Consider the following 19,945-nt stretch of genomic DNA (forward strand, 5'->3'; position numbering starts at 1 on the left):
GGGAGACTGTTCCATGCATCTACCACCCTTTCCGTAAAAAAGTATTTCCTAAGATTACTCCGGAGCCCATCACCTCTTAACTTCATCCTATGCCTCTCATTGCAGAGTTTCCTTTCAAATGAAAGAGACTCGACTCATGCATATTTATATTACGTAGATATTTTAACGTCTCTATTATATCTCCCCTCTTCCGTCTTTCCTCCAAAGTATACAGATTGAGATCTTTAAGTCTGTCCCCATACGCTTTATCACGAAGACCACACACCATTTTAGTAGCCTTGCTCTGGATCGCCTGCATCCTTTTATATCTTTTTGAAGGTGTGGCCTCCAGAATTTTACACAATATTCTAAATGAGGTCTCACCAGAGTCTTATACAGAGGCATCAATACCTACTTTTTCCTACTGGCCATACCTCTCTCTATGCAATCTAGCATCCTTCTTGCTTTCGCCGTCACCTTTTCAACCTATTTGGCCACCTTAAGATCATCATATATCATGTCCCGCTATTCCGTCGTGCACATAAGTTCTTCACCCCCTAAATTGTACAGTCCCCTCGGGTTTTTGCAGCCCAAATGCATGACCTTGCATTTCTTAGCATTAAATTTTAGCTGCCAAATTTCAGACCATTCTTCAAGCTTCGCCATGTCTTCCTTCATGTTATTCACACCATCCAGCGGGTTTACCCTATTGCAGATTTTGGTATCATCTGCAAAGAGGCAAATCTTACCTGACAACCCTTCAGCAATATCATTTGTGAAAATGTTAAAAAGAACAGGCCCAAGAACAGAACCTTGAGGCACACCACTGGTAACATCCCTTTCCTCAGAGTGATCTCCATTGATCACTAACCTCTGTCGCCTTCCAAGCAACCAGTTCCTGACCCAGTCCATCACTTTGGGACGCATCCCAAGGGTTCTCAGTTTATTTATTAGACGTCTGTGTGAAACACTGTCAAAGGCTTTGCTAAAATCTAAATACACCACATCTAGCGCACATCCTCTATCCAATTCTCTGGTCACCCAGTCAAAGAAATTGATCAGATTTGTCTGACAAGACCTACCTCTAGAGAATCCATGTTGCCTCTGGTCCTGTAATCCACAGGATTCCAGAAACTTGACCATTCTCTGTTTTAAAAGTGTTTCCATTAATTTGCTTACCACAGAAGTCAGACTTATCGGCCTGTAATTCCCTACTTCTTCCTTACTTCCACTTTTTTGGAGAGGGACCACATCTGCCCTTCGCCAGTCCTTTCGTACCACTCCTGACTCTAGAGATTCATTGAAAAGGTCAGTCAGAGGAGCTACCAGAACTTCCCCAAGTTCCTTCAGCACCCTTGGATGTACACCATCCAGCCCTATTGCTTTGTCTACCTTTATTTTAGCTGGCTCCTCACAAACACAACCCTCTGAAAATCGATCAGGGTCTATTACTCCTCCATTCCTATTCAGGTTTGTCTTTCAATTGAAAGGAAACTACAGAGTGAGAGGGCATGGGATAAAGTTAAGAGATGATAGGCTCAGGAATAATTTAAGGAACTACTTTTTTTACAAAAAGGGCACCTATATGGTGCCTATTTTATCAAGGAAATGTGAAGTCTAGTTTTCTTCACAGACTGCTTCTACCTAAATGGTAGAGAGATGTGCGTGAGTTCTTCCAATATTTCACCAAACTCCACCCATGTGTATGCTCACCTGTCAAATATTTATTTATTCATGCAAGACATGCACATATTTATAGAGTAGAGCTTAAGTCGATTTTCAGCATTTATGTGTGTAGGGACATACAGATATGTACATGCCAATATTCTAATCCTCTATGGAAGTTTTTGACATGTATATGTTTGTGCCTTATTTATGGAATTATCTCCCCACAGAAATTGTCCTTCTGTGAGAGAAAGTTAACATTTTGTGGTCTAAGCATATGATCTTTGTTTTCCAGCGGAGACCCCAATTGAGGAGTTTACACCAACTCCGGCCTTCCCAGCACTGCAGTATCTGGAATCGGTGGATGTGGAAGGAGTGGCCTGGAGGGCAGGACTTCGCACTGGAGACTTCTTGATTGAGGTACAACTCTCATATACCTTGATAAAAATTGAAATCATATATTTGTATTCTTTTAAAACACAAGTTATTGCACGAAGGAGTTCCCAGTGGTGAGAGCAGTGGGCTGAGAAGCAGAGAAATTAGGGTTTGAATCCCACTGGTGTTCCTTGAGACCTAGGGCAAATGGTTTAAGGTCCTTTTATTAAGCTTGGTGTGCGCTAACGGAATTAGCACATGCTAAATGCTGCACATCCTATTGCATACCTATGGGCCACGTGGCACTTAGCCCATGTAATGTGTGTTAGTACACACTGAGCTTTAGTAAAAGGGCAGCTTAGCTGTCTGTAGCTTCAGGTAGAACATTTAGATTATAAGGGATAGGGACTTGTATATCGCCTTTTGTAGTTACACAACTACATTTAAAGCAGTTTACATACAGGTACTCAAGCATTTTCCCTATCTGTCCTGGTGGGCTCACGGTCTATCTAATGCAGTGATTCCCAACCCTGTCCTGGAGGAACACCAGGCCAATCGGGTTTTCAGGCTAGCCCTAATGAATATGCATGAGAGAGATTTGCATATGATGGAAGTGATAGGCATGCAAATTTGCTTCATGCATATTCATTAGGGCTAGCCTGAAAACCCAATTGGCCTGGTGTTCCTCCAGGACAGGGTTGGGAACCACTGATCTAATGTACCTGGAGCAGTGGAGGATTAAGTGACTTGCCCAGCATCACAAAGAGCAGCATGGGAAGTCCTCTTGCAACAGAGAAATACCCCCTATAGCTGAAAGTAACTTGCCTTGAACTATTGAGAAAGGTTGAGCTAAATCCATGAACTAAAAATAATAAAGCAGGCTTTTAACAGGATCCAAAAAAAGATGGAGTACTGACTTAGCAATAACAGTATGAACTGTCATGATGAGGACCTAAACTCAATTCTCAGGCTGGGCTTTGAGCATTAGAGTGGCTTTGAAGTTGGGGTGGAGACAGATATGTTGTGGGGAGAGGAGGTGAATGAAGAGTCATTGTTCAACAGAGGCATCACACTTCTGATTGAACTAGAAGTATGAAGGAGTAAGGAAGAAACTACTGAGACTCTCTCTCCCATCCGCTCATGTAGCCTAGCAGTTAAGAAGTAAGCAGAGAAGCCAAGGGTCCAATCCCATTTCTTCCAGTGGTATTACTTATGACTTTGGGCCAATCAGCTGCCTGAGGCACAGCTTACATTACAAGCCCAGTTGGGCAGGAGAATACCTACTGTGTATATATGTAACTTGCCTTCTTGAGCTTGGATTTGGAAAGACAAATAATCAAAACTAAACACGAAATCCATGCATATAGATAATCATATTTGTGCGTCAGTTGGATGTCCAAAAATTTCCCTGTCTTAGTAGACCTAATTATGTATGTGCTATTTAATAACATATGTTTGTTATGTTATATGTGGTCTTGTATCCTGCCAAATCCTCGCCAGGTGAGTTTGAAGTGGGTTACAATTAAGGAGAATTTTGTTACGCAGTAGTAGATACAAATGTGACTGCAGCATAGATGTTTAGTTATATTTAGGAAAGGTCTCTTGGAGGAGGGGATATTTTGGGTGGAATCTTGAAAAAAACAGTGTGCTTATTGTATTTCTAAGTCTATGTATATTATTTCATTTGCAAAATCTACTAGCACAAAAAGGAGGGGCAAAGGTTTGGGGGGCACTTTGGACCAGAATCTATAAATGACGCCTAGTGGCACCTACATTGTAGGTGCTACTTGGCATGATTGTCAATCAACTGCTAGGCAGAAGAGTCTCAGTTTGCCTGTCCAACTTTACTGTCTAGATGTCTCATCGCCATCTAAAACTGAATATGGCTAAAATGGAGCTGCTCATCTTCCTGCCTAAGCCCACCTCCCCGCTTCCCTTGTTCTCTGTCTCTATGGACAACACTCTCATAGAAACATAGAAACATGATGGCAGATAGAAGCCAAATGGTTCATCCAGTCTGTCGGAAGCCCAAATCATAATGCCGTTGTACAGATCCATGGTGAGACCTCATCTGGAATATTGTGTACAATTCTGGAGACCACATTACCATAAAGATGTGCTGAGAGTTGAGTCGGTACAATGAATGGCCACCAGGATGGTCTCGGGACTCAAAGATCTCCCGTATGAGGAAAGGCTGAATAAATTGCAGCTATACTCGCTCGAGGAACATATAGAGAGAGGAGACATGATAGAGACGTTTAAATATATCACGGGCCGTATCTAGGTGGAAGATGATATCTTCTTTCTTAAAGGGCCCTCGGCCACAAGAGGGCATCCGCTGAAAATCAGGGGTGGGAAATTTCATGGCGACACCAGGAAGTATTTCTTCACCGAAAGGGTGGTTGATCATTGGAATGAACTTCCGCTTCAGGTGATTGAGGCCAGCAGCGAGCCAGATTTTAAAAGGAAATGGGATACACACGTGGGTTCTCTTGGGAGGTAAAATCAAGGGGGATAGGTCATTAGAGTGGGCAGACTTGTTGGGCTATGGCCCTTTTCTGCCGTCATCTTCTATGTTTCTATTCGCAGTAACCATTATCTCTTCCTCTCTCTAAGAGATCCCACGTGACTATCTCAGGCTTTCTTGAAATCGGACAGAGTCTCTGTCTCCACCACTGTTCTACGCATCTACCACTCGTTCTGTAAAAAAAGTATTTCCTTAGATTACTCCGGAGCCTATCACCTCTTAACTTCATCCTATGTCCTTTCATTCCAGAGCTTCCTTTCAAATGAAAGAGACTCAACTCATACACCTTTTACATCACGTAGATATTTAAACATCTCTATCATATCTCCCCTCTCCCACCTTTCCTTCAAAGTATACAGATTGAGATCTTTAAGTTTGTCCCCATACGCTTTATCACGAAGACCACACACCATTTTAGTAGCTTTCCTCTGCATCCTTTTATATCTTTTTGAAGGTGTGGCCTCCAGAATTGTACACAATATTCTGAATGAGGTCTCACCAGAGTCTTATACAGGGGCTCAATACCTCCTTTTTCCTACTGGTCATACCTTTCCCTATGCACCCTAGCATTTTTCTAGCTTTTGGTGTCACCTTTTCAAACTGTTTGGCCCCCTTTAGATCATCACATACAATCACACCCAAGTCCTGCTCTTCTGTCGTGCACATAAGCTCTTCACTCCCTAATTTGTACCATTCTCTCGGGATTTTGCAGCACAAATGCATGACCTTGCATTTCTTAGCATTAAATTTTAGCTACCAAATTTCAGACCATTCTTCAAGCTTCGCCACATCTTTCTTTATGTTATTCACACCAACCAGCGTGTCTACTCTATTGCAGATTTTCGTATTATCTACAAAAGGCAAATCTTACCTGACAGCCCTGCAACAATATCATTTATAAAAATGTTAAAAAGAACAAGCCCAAAACAGAACCTTGAGGCATTCCACAGAAACATCCCTTTCCTCAGAGAGATCTCCATTAATCACTACCCTCTGTCACCCTCCACTCAACCAGTTCCTAACCCAGCCCGTCACTTTGAGACCCATCCCAAGGGCACTCAGTCTATTTATTAGACATCTATGTGGAACACTGTTAAAGGCTTTGCTAAAATCTAAATATACCACATCTTGCGCTCGCCCTCTATCCAATTCTCTGGTCACCTAGTCAAAGAAATTGATCAGATTTGTCTGAAGAGACCTACTTTTAGTGAATCCATGTTGCCTCTGGTCCTGTAATGCACAGGTTTCTAGAAACTTCACCATTCTCTGTTTTAAAAGCATTTCCATTAATTTGCTTACCACAGAAGTCAGACTTACTGGCCTGTAATTCCCTACTTCTTCCTTACTTCCACTTTTGTGGAAAGGGACCACACCCGCCCTTCTCCAGTCCTCCGGTACCACTCCCGACTCTAGAGACTCATTGAAAGGTCAGTCAGCAGAGCCACCAGAACTTCCCTAAGTTCCTTCAGCACCCTTGGATGTACACTGTCTGGCCCCATCACTTTGTCTACTTTTATTTTAGATAGCTCCTCACGAACACATCCCTCTGAAAATAGATCAGGGTCTACCACTCCTCCATCCCTATTCCTGTTTTGTCTGCCCAGATACAACATATTGCTAAAACCTGCCACTTCTTACTCTACAATATTACCAAAATCCAACCCTTCCTCTCCAAGCACACTACCAAAACCCTTATCCACACTCTCATCACCTCATGGTTAGACTACTGCAGCTCATTACTCTCCTTCCACTTAACAATCTCACTGCCCTTCATTCTGTTCAGAATTTGGCTGCATGATGCATACTCACATTACCCCTCTCTTAAAGTTACTTCACTGGCTTCCCATCCGTTTCTGAATATAATTCAAATTCATCTTACTGGCCTACAAATTCACTTACTCAGTTGCCCCTCACTATCTCTCTTCACTTATCTCCCCTTATGTTCCCCTCTCTCTCTCTCCCCCCCACCCCCGCCCCCACCCCCGCAAGCTCCACTCAGCTGGTAAGTACTTCCTATCTGTGTCCTTCTCTTCCTTATCCTCTGCCAACTCCAGACTCCGTCCCTTCTACCTTGCTGCACCATATGCTTGGAACAAGCTGTCCAAAACCCTACGGCAGGCTCCTTCTCTGGCAGTGTTCAAGGCCCAGTTAAAAGTCCACTTCTTCGAGAATGCTTTTGACTCCTAACTCCTCTCACCTTTGATTCTGCATCCCCAACCCTATATGTCATGTCTGTCTGTCTGAGCAGGGACTGTCTATTACATGTCAAATGCCTTTCAGCATTATAGAAGAGATAAATAGTAGTAGTAGTAGTGGTAGGCACAATTTAGAGAATCAAGCCTAGCAGCGCCTAAGTGTACTTAAGCATTGCTAGGCATTCTAGGCATATGCATTTCTCCATTAAGCCAACTTTTCACTTGCCTAATTTGGCGGTGTCTATTTTTTGAGATTTTGTTGAAGTCTATTTCATCCCCTTTCTACCAAATGAAGATGGTGCAATGATAGACGACTGAAAACACTCACAGGGGAGCATTCCCCGACTCGAGATTTTCTCATCGTTACATGGTTCTGAGCACCACTTTAGTTACAAAGGATGAAATAGTCAAAGTTCCTATTTTTTGTTTTGGTGTTCAGTTTCTTCTCAGCATGTCAAACTTAAAAGGCCCTCAATCGACCCAGGTAACGTTTTTGCCTGTTTTCTTTTCAAAGCCATATTCCCATCCTAGAGAAGCATTCCTTCACATCTTGGACTGCAAGTATTTGCTAGGATATTACCTGGACCAGACAAATCCCATATAGGGTTCTCCTAGCTCTTTGTTGCCTTTGTTTCTAATAGGCTAGGAAGTGCTATTTCCACAAGGCTAGTGGACTTTATTTCCTTCACATATACTCATGTTGGGTTGACGCTGTAAGGTCAAGTAATAGCCACAAGGTCCAGGCTTTGGCTGCCTCCATAGTTTATTTTCAATCTGCATCTATTGAAGAAATCTGCAAAGTGGCTACTTGGTCCTCAGCCAATAAGTTTATTTCTCACTATTGTTTAGAATACAACTCCAGGAGAGACAGTCAGTTTGGGCAAGCAGTTCTTCAGAATCTATTCTCTATTTAAACCCAACTTTCCCTCCAATCCTTTGGAGTTTCAACAGACTCACCGATATTCAATGCTTAATCTCTTTCAGAGACATGATCTTGGCAGCTTGGGAGTCCCACATCTGCTTGTCTCTGGAGAAAGCAAAGATACGACCTGTAGCAGGTGTTTTCTGAGGACAGCAAGCATATTCTCCCACAACCCACCTACCTCCCCTAGTTGGCTTCTTAGCTTTAACTGAACTGATGGACCTGTGAGCTGACGTAAGGTGGGAAGTCCCTGGCACATGCGCAGTATGGGCACTGCCTAAAGATTTAAATTGACTGTGCACTTGGTAGTGTCCTTACCTGGTTCCATGGATGACATCACCTACATGTGAGAATATATTTCTGCTCTCCTCTGAAAACATCTGCTACAGGTAAGTATCTTTGCTTTTTCCTTTTAACATTGCCCAGGGATTACCAGCAGAGATTTTCACCCATGCTTTTTCTGTGTATAATTTGTCTCGCCAATATCTTATGTGGCATTTTCAAAATGGAAATTTACACATATTGGTAATTTACACATATCGGGAATGAGTATGTATAATGTGTAACAACACATCTCCTTTCACCCACATACAGTTTTTGGTCAGTTTCCAAATGGTCAATGGCTTCTGAAATCCTTAATTTTGTTTATTCATCTACTATAATAAAATGCTAAGCGCGCATGCGCACTCCTACCTGCGTGTTCCGTGATCCGTATGTCCATGGCAGGCAGGAGAGCGCATGCGCGCTTACAACGGGCCCACACTCGAGCACTTTGGCCAACTCTTTTACACTGCACGCCCGAACTCAGGAGCCGCACCTGTTGAATTTATTAAGAGCGGCAGCAGCTCCTCTCAAGAGCCTCACCAGCATTCGAGCGCTGTAGCCGACTCACAGTGCATGCCCGAACTCACAGCCACACCTAAGCGGCAGCTCTTCTCAAGAGCCGCATGCAGGGGGAGGGAAATAGCGCTTCTTCTTCACATACCGGCACACACTGCAGAGAGCCTCTTGGCTGGGGAGAAATACTCTATTCTGATAAGAGACAGGCAGACAGCTTTGTGATGTTCCCAGAATAAATGTGGCAGCTGAACCCAACGTGAATCGAAGTAAAGAGGTAAATACGTTCTTCTTTTGACCTGAACAAAGCGCCGGCAAGTTTTGAGACACACCTCCCATCGGGGTAATAGCATGCGTGTTCGATGGTTGTCAAAGCAATTTTCCAGGTGCGCACGTTCGCATACCAACGAGTGTCGAGTGCCGGTTTAACTTACACAAGTCACTCTGTGCCAATTTATGACTGTAAACATTTTACTCTGTGCGAATTAACTTCGTACTACTTTCTCTGCCAGTTTGGAGTTACTCTCTGCAAGTTTCGTGATAAAGAAAAAAAAGGTAGGTGGGAGAAGGGGCATATTCCCCCAAAAGCTCCCTGAATTCTCCACACAAACATATAAGGACAGGGGGCTAGGGAGAGACAGTGCAAGAAAAAAAAAAGAGGAGACATTGACAGACTGATAGAAATATGTCACACATACTGAAACAGAGTTAGGTGGCTGTGAAAGACACACACAGAAGGGCAGGGGGCTAAAGAGACAGATTGAAAAAAATACAACAACCCAACAGTGGACAAGGAGAGAGAGACACACAGGAAAAAAAGACAAACAGACATACAGCAGCCAAGGAAAGAGACACCCAAAAAAATACAGACCTACATACAGCGGCCAAGTAGACAGACAGAGAGACAGTGGGCAAGGAGACAGAGCAAAAAAAATACAAACAGCCAAGGAGATAGACAGAAAAAAGAAAAAGACAGACATACAGTGGCCAAGGATAAATAAAGGAAAAAAAGACATACAGACATATAGTGGCCAAGGAGTTAGACTGCAAAAAAAAACATACAGCAGCCAATGAGACAGACAGACAGCGACCAAGTAGACAAACAGCAAAAAAACACAAACAAACACAGCAACCAAGGAGATAGACAGACAGACAATGGCTAAGGAGACAGACAGCAAAAAAAGAGACAGACAGCAGGCAAAGAGACAGAGAACAAAAAAATACAGACAGCCAAACAACAGCCAAGGAGATAGACGGAAAAAAAAAAAAAAGGCAGACCTACAGTAGCCAAGGAAATACAGCAAAAAACAACAACAAAAATAACAGACAAACATACAATAACCAATGAGACATACAGAAAGACAACGACCAATGAGACAGACAGCAAAAAATCACAAACAATCATACAGCGGCCAAGAGACAGACAGACAACGGCTAAGGAGACAGAAAGCAAAAAAAGAGAAACATACAGCGGCCAAGGAGACAGACCAAAATAATAAAGATACACAGACAGCGACCAAGGAGATAGACAGACATACAGTGGGCAAGGAAACAGAGAGCAAAAAAAATACAAACAGGCAAACAACAACCACTCAAACACTTTGGGTTTTTAAATGGAACTTATACACCCCAGTGGCACACAGATCTGCAGAAAAAATGGAAAACCAAACAATTTCTTAAGCCAACAACAAATAGGAAAAATATAAAAACTTTTATCAACCATACAATGGATATTAAAGCTCTCACAGTAAGTTTTCAGTAAATTTTTTAAACTATTAAGATTGCACATCTATTCTAGCACCCGTTAATCTAACAGGCTTAAACACTAGTTTATACATATTAAATTCCTAGCTTACCTAATGTTACTTTCTAAGGGCCCAATAATCAACCAGCAGTGGTCAGCACTTTGCTGACCACCAACAACGCTAGTTCAAGTTCAATTTATTTTGATATTATAAAACCAAGGTTAAAATCTCTAAGCGGTTTACAAGAAGATATAAATGGGGGGGGAGGGAATAAACTTAGGCCTCCTTTTACGAAACTGCGATAGCATTTTCTAGTGTGGGGAGCCGCGCTGAATGGCCCGCGCTGCTTCCAACGCTCATTGAGTTCCTGTGAGTGTCGGGAGCAGTACGGGCCATTCAGCGCGGCTCTCTGCGCTAGAAACTGCTATTGAAGTTTCATAAAAGAGGAGGTTAATAAACAAAATAATGACAAAACAAACATCACCGAAACATGAGGAAAGAACAATAGGAAAGATTTACAATAAAAAAAACTATTGCAAGGAGAATGGGGAGGAAAGGGAAAACATAAGGAATAACTGGTTAAAATATTCAAAGTAATAATTTTAATTTAAAAAAATACCTATGAGCAAAATGCCTGAGGAAAATAAAGTTCCTTTAATTGAGCTTTAAATGTCAGAAATGATTTTACTGTGCAAAGATGAATAGGAAGAGAATTCCAAAGAATAGGGGCCATAACTGAAAAGGAATAATTTCTATGAACATCAAGAAATAGCTGCCTGAAAAAAGGAACAGACAGCAAATGTTGATGTGAAGAGCGAAGGGTTCTCTGAAAAGAATATTGAACTGAAAAACTAGATAAGAAGGAAGACCACTAGCCAAATTCGATAGAATATAGGAAGAATATGTTCTAACATGGTCAAATTTAGGACAACTATAAAGTAGTCTGACTGCAGTATTTGTACGAACTGTAACCAATATAATTATAAATTGGAAGACCAATGAGAATAGGATTTCAATGACAGGCCACATCCGGGCATTGAGATTGAATACGTCTCTTGGTATGCAAACACATAGCTGTTAAGTGCAATATTCAGCACTTAACGGTCTATGAGATACCACATAAAGATAGAACTGACTTAACGTGGTCCTTTAAGCAGTTAACCTGCCAGGTAAAGTTGAAAAATATTAGCATTTAACCAGCCAAGTGCTGATTCTGTCCCTGGATTGTCCCCCAAATAGCCAGTTTTGAGTTTGACACTAACTGATTATTTTCAATACCGCTAATCAGTATAATGTGGGGGGTTACAACCCCCCAAACCCCCCCCCCAACGCCAGCGCAATGTCTGTTAAGTAAAGTGGGGGGTTTGCCCCCCCACACCCCCATCGGAGCCCTTTAAAATAGTGCTTTTCTTCGGCGCGCCGTCAACCTTGCGCTCAGTTGTCTGCGCGCCGTTGTCTCGCGCGATTTAGTCCCGTCACCATTTTAACCAGCCAGGGGCCATTTCTGGCCAGTTAAATCACATTGAATATCGACCCTTAAATTCTTATTCTGGGTTTTACTATTACAGGCCCAGTGGCGCAGTAAGTGATGTGCAGAGGGGGGGAGGAGTCTGCCTAGGGACGCTGGCACCCCTCCTGCTCTCCACCCCACCCCCTTCCCTTGCCTCACATGTGCCTCTACCCTCCCCCTATACCTTTTTAACTTTGGCGCGAGCAGCCACAAACTAACTGCTCGTATTAGCTTCAGTGCTCTCTCTGACATCCCTTCCCAGACCCAGACCCAGCTTCTTCCCTGGCCCGCTGGGACCTTCTCTCTGCCTCACCACTGATGACATCATTGATGACGTGGCAGAGGGAAGCCCTGATGCAGGTCACGAGAAGCCTGTTCATCATGCTGCTTCTGCCAAGCCCAGTCACCGCCACCACTGCTGTTATTTTAGGAGGCTCAAAGGGGGGGGGGTGTCAGGAGGGAGGTGCTGCACAGGGAAAAAAGTGAAATGGAGAGCTGCTGCACATGGGAATGGGATGGAGGGATGAAAAACTGCTGCATGGGGGATAGGAGGGATGGAAAGCTGCTGCACATGGGGGAGGAGAGGAAGGGAGAGATGCAACAAAGGTAGAAAGGGGTGAGAGGGAGATATCCTTCATATGGTGGAGAGGAGGGAGACATGTATAGAGAAGAGAGAGGAAGAAATGTTGGACATAGGGTAAAGGGCAGGGAGAGATGGTGCATGGGGAGAAAGAAATGGTGCATATGATAATGGAGGGGAGGAAGAGAGAGATGCTGCATGGAGGGGAATAAAGAGGTTTGACCCAGGGCACAAGGCAGGGAGAGAGTGAGAAAGAGTGAGATGATAGACAGTGGGAAAGAAACATTGGATATGACAGTGGAAGGGAAGGTACAGAGATGGAAAATGGATGGTGAGCACGGAGAGTGAGTTAACAGAAGATAAACAGAAACCAGAGCCTGGGACCAACATGATTTGAATAATAAAATGACCAGACAACAAAAGGTAGAAAAAATAATTTTATTTTCTATTTTGTGATTACAATTTGTCAGATTTGACATGTGTATCCTGCCTGAGCTGGTGTTAGACAGCGAGCGTGAGCTAGGACCTAACAGAGAAAGAAAAAGTATTTTTTGTTTATTTCATGTATACTACAGTGCCAGCATGGGGCTGAAGGGGGCAAAGGAGGCTGGAGGCAGGTGAAGAGGCTACAAAATAAACCAAAGCCAGGATGTTTGAAAAAAAAACCAAAAAAAAAAACCCCAACAAAAAAAAACGCCCTATTGGGCAGGAAAAGTGAATCGAATTGAAAAATCAATTCAATAGGGCAAATCAATTTTTTTTTTAACCTGAATCAGGCAGCACTAGTGTAGACCCCTAGCTAATTGGATATTTTCTCTGCTGCTTATTCTGATTGTATATTCATCCAACAACTCAATTTGTATCTGACATTCTAGTTTCCAAAAACAAAAGAAACATAAACAAAAGTAATCAATGGACAGACTGAAAGAAATCAGCTTTATGTATTAAGATACACTTTGTCAATGCTTATATTGGTTTTTCATTGGATTATAAAATCAGGTGACTGTGTTCATCATACTTGATATAGGTATGCCATTTTAAAATCAGCAATGCTGACACATAGACTAATAAAAAAATTTTGAGAGCATGTAATTTAGAGAGCTTTCTTTTAATATATTCAATTAAATGGCATTCGGAGGTTTTTATTCGGAGGTTTTTATGACCAGTGATGCTAGTACACTGTATGATTTAAGCATTTAAAGTTGAATCAGATGCAGTGGTGGTACTGAGGTCTTTTTTCCCCTTATTTCATATTTTAAGCATATAAACTGGGGATACTTTGTATGCTGGGTTTACACCCTTCAAATCTATTCTCTGTTACTTCATTTGTCATGGAACTCCTCTCTATTAATTTTGATCTTAATGATTGGGTATCTGATCTCTGTATTTGGTATTCTTGTTATAGCCTTATTCAGTGGCGTACCAAGGGCGGGGCGGGGGGGGGGGGTGAACTGCCCCAGGTGCAAGCTTTAGGTGGGTGCATAGCCAGCCGGGTCCGGAACCTCCTGCCCTACTGTGCCATGGGACTTGCACCTCAGCACGGCTGCCAGTCCACCCCCGCCAACGTACTTGTTCCGGAGCAGTCGGCAGCCGTGGACAGGTGCAGCAAGGTCCCGCGATGACTTCGTCTGCCGGCTCTATTCTGGAACAAGTGATGTCATAGGGGGTGGGCCGGCATCCGTGCTGAGGTGCAGGAAGGTGCCACAATGGCCAGGCGAGAAAGACTTGGTAGAGGCAGTGCGGTGCTTTGCTGAGATAAACAGGGAGATGGTAAGACGTTCATCGGCGGTGGGAGCCTGACTGTGTGCACTCTTGCCAATGTGGGCACTCAAATGTTTTCTCTTTCATTTATTCCCGACTTCTGAACCTATGGCGCACGCAGGTTTCAGGCATGTTCCTTCTGGGAGTGAGTACTGCAACGAAAGGCCGGTTTAGAAGGATTTAATTTTTTCCCCTTGCATTTCTGAAGTTGTGTGGGGGGGTTTTAGTAATTCGTGTAAGTCGTCTATTTCTGACTATGGAGTTTTCTTGTGCACTGTTGAGGATTTTGTATTTGTTTTTTTATTGCTGTTGTTTTCGGTTTGTACGGCTTTTTTCCCCCTTTATTGTATGTATGTCTTCTCCACGGTTTTATACCCTTTTCTCTTTGTCCTTGGAAGTCCTCCTTAGGTTTTTGTGTTTTCTAATTCATATATCCATTTCCCGTTGAATGTATAAGGCTGATTAGGCTAGGCAGCGTGCCATGATATATTTAAATATTATAAGCGTTTTTCATAAGAACTGCCATTTCCGGATCAGACCTTCGGTCCATCAAGTCCGGCGATCCGCACACGCGGAAACCCAGCCAGGTGTACACCTGGTGTAATTTTAGTCACCCATATCCCTCTATGCCTCTCATAAGGAGATGTGCATCTAGTTTACTTTTAAATCCTATAAAGGTCAATTCTGCAATAACCTCCTCTGGGAGAGCATTCCAGGTGTCCACCACTCGTTGTGTGAAGCAGAACTTCCTGATATTTGTCCTGGACTTGTCCCCCCCTAGCTTCAGTCCATGTCCTCTTGTCCGTGTCACATTGGACATTGTAAATAATTTTTTCTTCCTGCTCTATTTTGTTGATTCCTTTCAGTATTTTGAAGGTCTCGATCATATCCCCTCGCAGTGTCCTTTTCTCCAGGGAGAACAATCCCAGTCTCTTAAGTCGTTCCTCGTATTCCAAGTTCTCCATACCTTTTATTAGCTTCGTTGCTCGTCTCTTCACCCTCTCCAGCAGTTTTATATCCTTCTTAAGGTTGGGAGACCAATGTTGGACACAGTATTCCAAGTGTGGTCTGACCATCGCTCTATAAAGCGGCATTATAACTTTCTCTGATCTACTCGTGATTCCATTTTTTATCATGCCTAACATTGTATTTGCTTTCTTTGCCGCTGCCGTGCATTGTGCCAACGGTTTCAGGGTCCTATCTATCAGTACACCCAGGTCCTTTTCTTGTTCACTCTTTCCCAGAGTTGCACCTGACATTTTATACTAGTGTTCCTTGTTCTTTCTGCCTAAATGCATTACTTTGCACTTTTCCACATTAAACTTCATCTGCCATTTCTCTACCCATTTCTCTAACTGACACAAGTCACTCTGGAGTTCTTCGCTATCCTTCTGCGATCTGAATGCCCGGCATAGCTTTGTGTCGTCTGCAAACTTGATGATCTCACTGGATGTTCCTTCTTCTAGGTCATTGATGAAAATATTAAATAAGATGGGCCCAAGTACCGAGCTAGTGGGGCAACTCTTTTCTTCCTGTTTATGGTTTGTCATTTCCAGTTCAAGGACTGGAAGTTTGTTTTGCAAAATAAACTTGTATTAAGGATTTTTGTAACTGCATTACTAAAAATCATGTTTTTCATTCAGATGGGGGGTGTCAAAAAATTATGGTCCCCGGGTGTCACATATACTAGGTACGCCACTGGTCTTACTTAATAGTGCAATGCAAATAAACTAAAGTCTTAAGTTCTTACTTGCCCAACCTTTTCTCAGAAATATTAAAGAATTTCTTATATTTTGCTTCAACCAATTAGCAATTCATCTGTTCATAGAGGGAGAATAGAGCACTAGTGCTTCCTAATGTTGGCTCAGGAAGGGCCTTTGGGTGGTCAGATTGGATGGGGGAGTGGCCTCTTTGGGGGCAGGTATGAACCTCACTCATTCCTGCCCTATGGTGTTGTTCTGATGTAGTGACTGCTGAAACTTCCCACTGCAGTCTCATGTGACCGCCACATGAGGCCCTGGAAGCCATTTTGCAATTGGAACCAGCACAGACAGGCGACTCACTCATACCTGTGTTGATTCCGTTCACAAAATGGCTGATGGGACCACCCGCAGGAGTCCCAGCAGCCATTGCAACGGAGCAGCAGCATGAGGCAGAAATGAGTGGAATTCATTCCTACCCCCCAAAGAGTCCACTAGATCAACAGGGCTTCCTAAGATAGGCTTTTTCAAATAAAACCCGACCCTGGATTTTGGTCCAGTTTCAGTACCAAAACCCAAACCAAAATTCAGTCAGCTTCTATGGCAGACATTTTGGAAACTACCCTTACTGACATTCATTCCTTATGTTTATTTGCTATTAAAAACAAAACAGTTTACAGTCAAAGTCAATTCAGAAATAGTGAAAGGAACTACACATCATCAATGGAGAGAAAAAAACAAATACAGGCAAATTTACCACCTACACTAGCCACTGTTAACCTGATCAACAAAAAATGAAGAAAACAAAAAATTGTCCAAAAAACAAAAATCTCATATAACAGAGGACAAAAATAGATTCAAGTAACCAATAAGCTACCAGACCTTAAGTTTCCCAAGGCATCAATTTATTCAAAACATTCTTTGCCCTTTTTGGGGGATAAACAAACAATTCATAGTCATCTAGTAAAGTGATTTGTGCTGTGCAAAAGATGTATTTTCAAGAATAAAGTGCTTAAAGTGCATAAAGTGCCCAAAAAAGGAAAGCACCAATCATACTCGCCCGACAGCAGATTGTTGCGGGTGCTAACCATAAGGCGTTCATGGACTTTTTTTGAAATTATTTATGTGCAATAGCTTATGGAGGCACAGCCCCTGATGAAAATTTGAAACGGTTAGGCAGCCGTCAGGCGAGTATGATTGGTGCTTTCCTTTTTTGGGCACTTTATGCACTTTAAGCACTTTATTCTTGAAAATACATCTTTTGCACAGCACAAATCACTTTACTAGATCACTGTTAACCAGGGCAACTTCCAAATGCTGTGAGAAGAGATGGACTTTCAAAGTTGTCCTGAATTTCAGGTAACATTTCAATCTCAGTGAGAGAGGGAACGAGTTCCAAAGATAAGAAGCAAAGCAGTAGAAAGCACTTTGCCTTGTGGATTTGAGACGTGACTGGGATACAGAGTGAATAAATGAAATTAAATGAATAAATAATAATAATAATGATAGGCTTTTTATATACCATCCAACTCAAGAGCTGTGAACGGCGTACAAAAGGTAAAAGAATTACACTGCTTTAAAAGAAATGCAAAACAATCAAACAATTATAGTATTCAGTATTCAATAAAGAAATTAATATTTGTATGGGCAATTTTCAAAATTTCTCACCCTCTGAACAGGTACAGCAAATTGCTAATTGGCTAGGGAAAAATAGATTTATAAATCTGCCTCAGGCAATTGCTGAGAGAGCAATATTTCTGCATACTGCTGTTGCTGTTTGTGCTTCCAGAGGCAGGCCTGTGTGTGCTGGTTTCCTGCTATCCTATGGTTTTATATTAGAGAATTATTCTTGGGATGAAAGGTCAAAATGCATCGAGTCAGAGGAGCAGGCTTTTTTGGACTTCCTTTGACTAGGACGCTTTATCTAGTCTCAGTTACCAGGACCACCCTGAGCCCGGAATGCATCGCAGCCAAGCCAGGAAGGCAATGGGCACAATTTTGGAGCCCCTGCCTAGTGAGAGGCCCCTCCCTTTCTCTTGTCTCTGTCCCCCACTCCTTCTCCGACCCCCCCCTGCTGCACGCACCCCCTTCCCTTCTCCCCTACCTCAAGTTGTTCACTGCCACAAGCAGCAAGAACTTCAATGTACTCTTCGCGACCCCGTTGATTGTTGCTCGCAGTGGCAAACTAGAGGTATGGGAGAAGGGAAGGTGGCGTGCATGGAGAGGGGAGGAGTGGGAAGAGGAAAGGGCAGAGAGGAAGTGTGCTGGCGGACCGTGCCCCCTCCCCCCCCCCCCCCCCCCCCCCCCCCCCCGGTGTGCTCGCATTGCCTTCACATAGCATGCTACAGCCTTCTAAATAAACAAAGTTAGCTCTGCTGTATTCCTTCACCATGCAGGCTAATCCTTGATTACACTTTACTGTCTCCAGTTATGGAAAACAGTGAGACAACAGAGCAGAGAAATCCATATCACAAGTGGTGTCCACATGAGATATGTTGAATTTGATAGAGGGATAAAGAGAATGACAATTGAGATGGAGATGCCAAACCAGCTAAACCAGTTTCTACAGACTTTGAACACATTTATAAGAGGTGCTCATGTGATCTATGCCATTGTAAGTGCAGACAGAACATTCTGGCCCCCTGCACCAGTGGGTGGTACACTCAGAGATTGCAAGTGAATTAGGCAAGTGAAAAGCTTGTTGTTTGGGGGGGGGGAGGAGTATAAAATCCAAGTACAAGGGAGAAATAATGTTCTTCCTCCACAAGAGGGAGTCCAGAGAGAAGACTAGCTGAGAAGGATGGAGAGGAGCTGTGAGTGGGGAAACCCCATGCAGGAGCCCACCAGAATCTTAGGTCCCTGATCAAGGGACTATGGGAAGAGTAGGAGCAGCCAGTGACGTAGAGAAGGTAGGAGGTGCCCAGGGCAATGGTGCCCCCTGCTCTTTTGTCTGCTCCACCCCCTCTCTCCCTTCCCACCCCTCACTCCTGCCATGCGTGTGCCTTCTCTTCCCCTCCCACACCTCTCTGGTGCTTCGCCAGCACAAACTGCATCGCCAACCTGTTGCTCGCTCCAGCCTCAGTTCTATACAAAAATTGCCCTTATAGAATTTGGATGAGCACACCTACCCCTACACCTAGTTTTAAACAACCTATAAAGAATTGTCCCCCTATATCTACCAACTATTCAACATATGAGAGATGTTGGACATAAAGGGAGTTACTCCAAGGAGACTTTACAATTTTTCTATGAGGAAGCGTTGTAATCAATGTTGCCATTAATTTACCTTCATAATATGGAGAATTTGCATCTTGCCTTTTATTCCTCTTGTTAAATACTGAAATGCCCACTAAAGGGACATGTTATCACAAAGCCAGTTGTGCTAGTATTCAGCAGATAGCTGGCTAACTCTTAATGGCCAAAAATATACCACTCTTTTAAGTGGTTGTCTTTGACTGCCAATGAGACATTGAATATTGGCAGTGACCAGCTATGTCATGTGTCATAGTTGGCCACAGCCAATCCGGAGACCGGGATATTCGAAGTGAGATAGGCAGCTATCTCCTGTTGAATATTGGTGAATAGCTGACTATGTGTTATTTAGATGGCCGGGAGCTGTTCCTGGCTGTCTAAATAGTGCTGAATATCAGGCCCAGGTTAGGAAGCAGGAGGGTTTTTGGGGCCATATAGATTGCCCACCCAATATTCAAAGGAAAGGAAATAGGGACTTGTATACCGCCTTTTTGTGGCTTTGGCATTCAAAGTGGTGGACTCTGCAGGATTTAGTGACTTGCTCAGGGTCACAAGGAGCAGTACCTGGATTTGATCCCACAACCTCTGGGTGCAGAGGCAGTAGCTCTACCTGTGAGCCACCTTCCAAAGTGAGTTAACTAGGCAGGAGTGGTCCTGACTAATTAAATTGCTTGTGGCCGCCTATCTGCTGATATTCAGCAGCACTTAATTGGACAGTGTCGGTAAATATCACCACTAACCACCCTGTACTGTCTGGAATTGGTTAGTGGATGGAGTCAGTCCATACTTTGGAGGAAAGACGGGAGAGGGGAGATATGATAGAGACGTTTAAATACCTACGTGGCGTAAATGCGCATGAGTCAAGTCATAGGATGAAGTTAAGAGGTGATAGGCTCC

General features: G+C 43.2%; 1 protein-coding gene across 4 annotated transcripts in view; it reads left to right on the forward strand.

The window, feature by feature from the left end:
* The window catches only part of SHANK3 (SH3 and multiple ankyrin repeat domains 3), a 924,054-nt gene that overhangs the window by 691,567 nt on the left and 212,542 nt on the right, over positions 1-19,945 (forward strand). For all 4 annotated transcript variants that reach the window (XM_033958997.1, XM_033958999.1, XM_033958998.1 and 1 more), the window contains one exon: positions 1,940-2,064. In XM_033958997.1, coding sequence (XP_033814888.1) covers positions 1,940-2,064 — 125 coding nt within the window. The remainder of the gene's footprint in view (positions 1-1,939; positions 2,065-19,945) is intronic.

The sequence above is a fragment of the Geotrypetes seraphini genome, chromosome 9 (assembly GCF_902459505.1).
Source record: "Geotrypetes seraphini chromosome 9, aGeoSer1.1, whole genome shotgun sequence".
Lineage (NCBI taxonomy): Eukaryota > Metazoa > Chordata > Amphibia > Gymnophiona > Dermophiidae > Geotrypetes > Geotrypetes seraphini.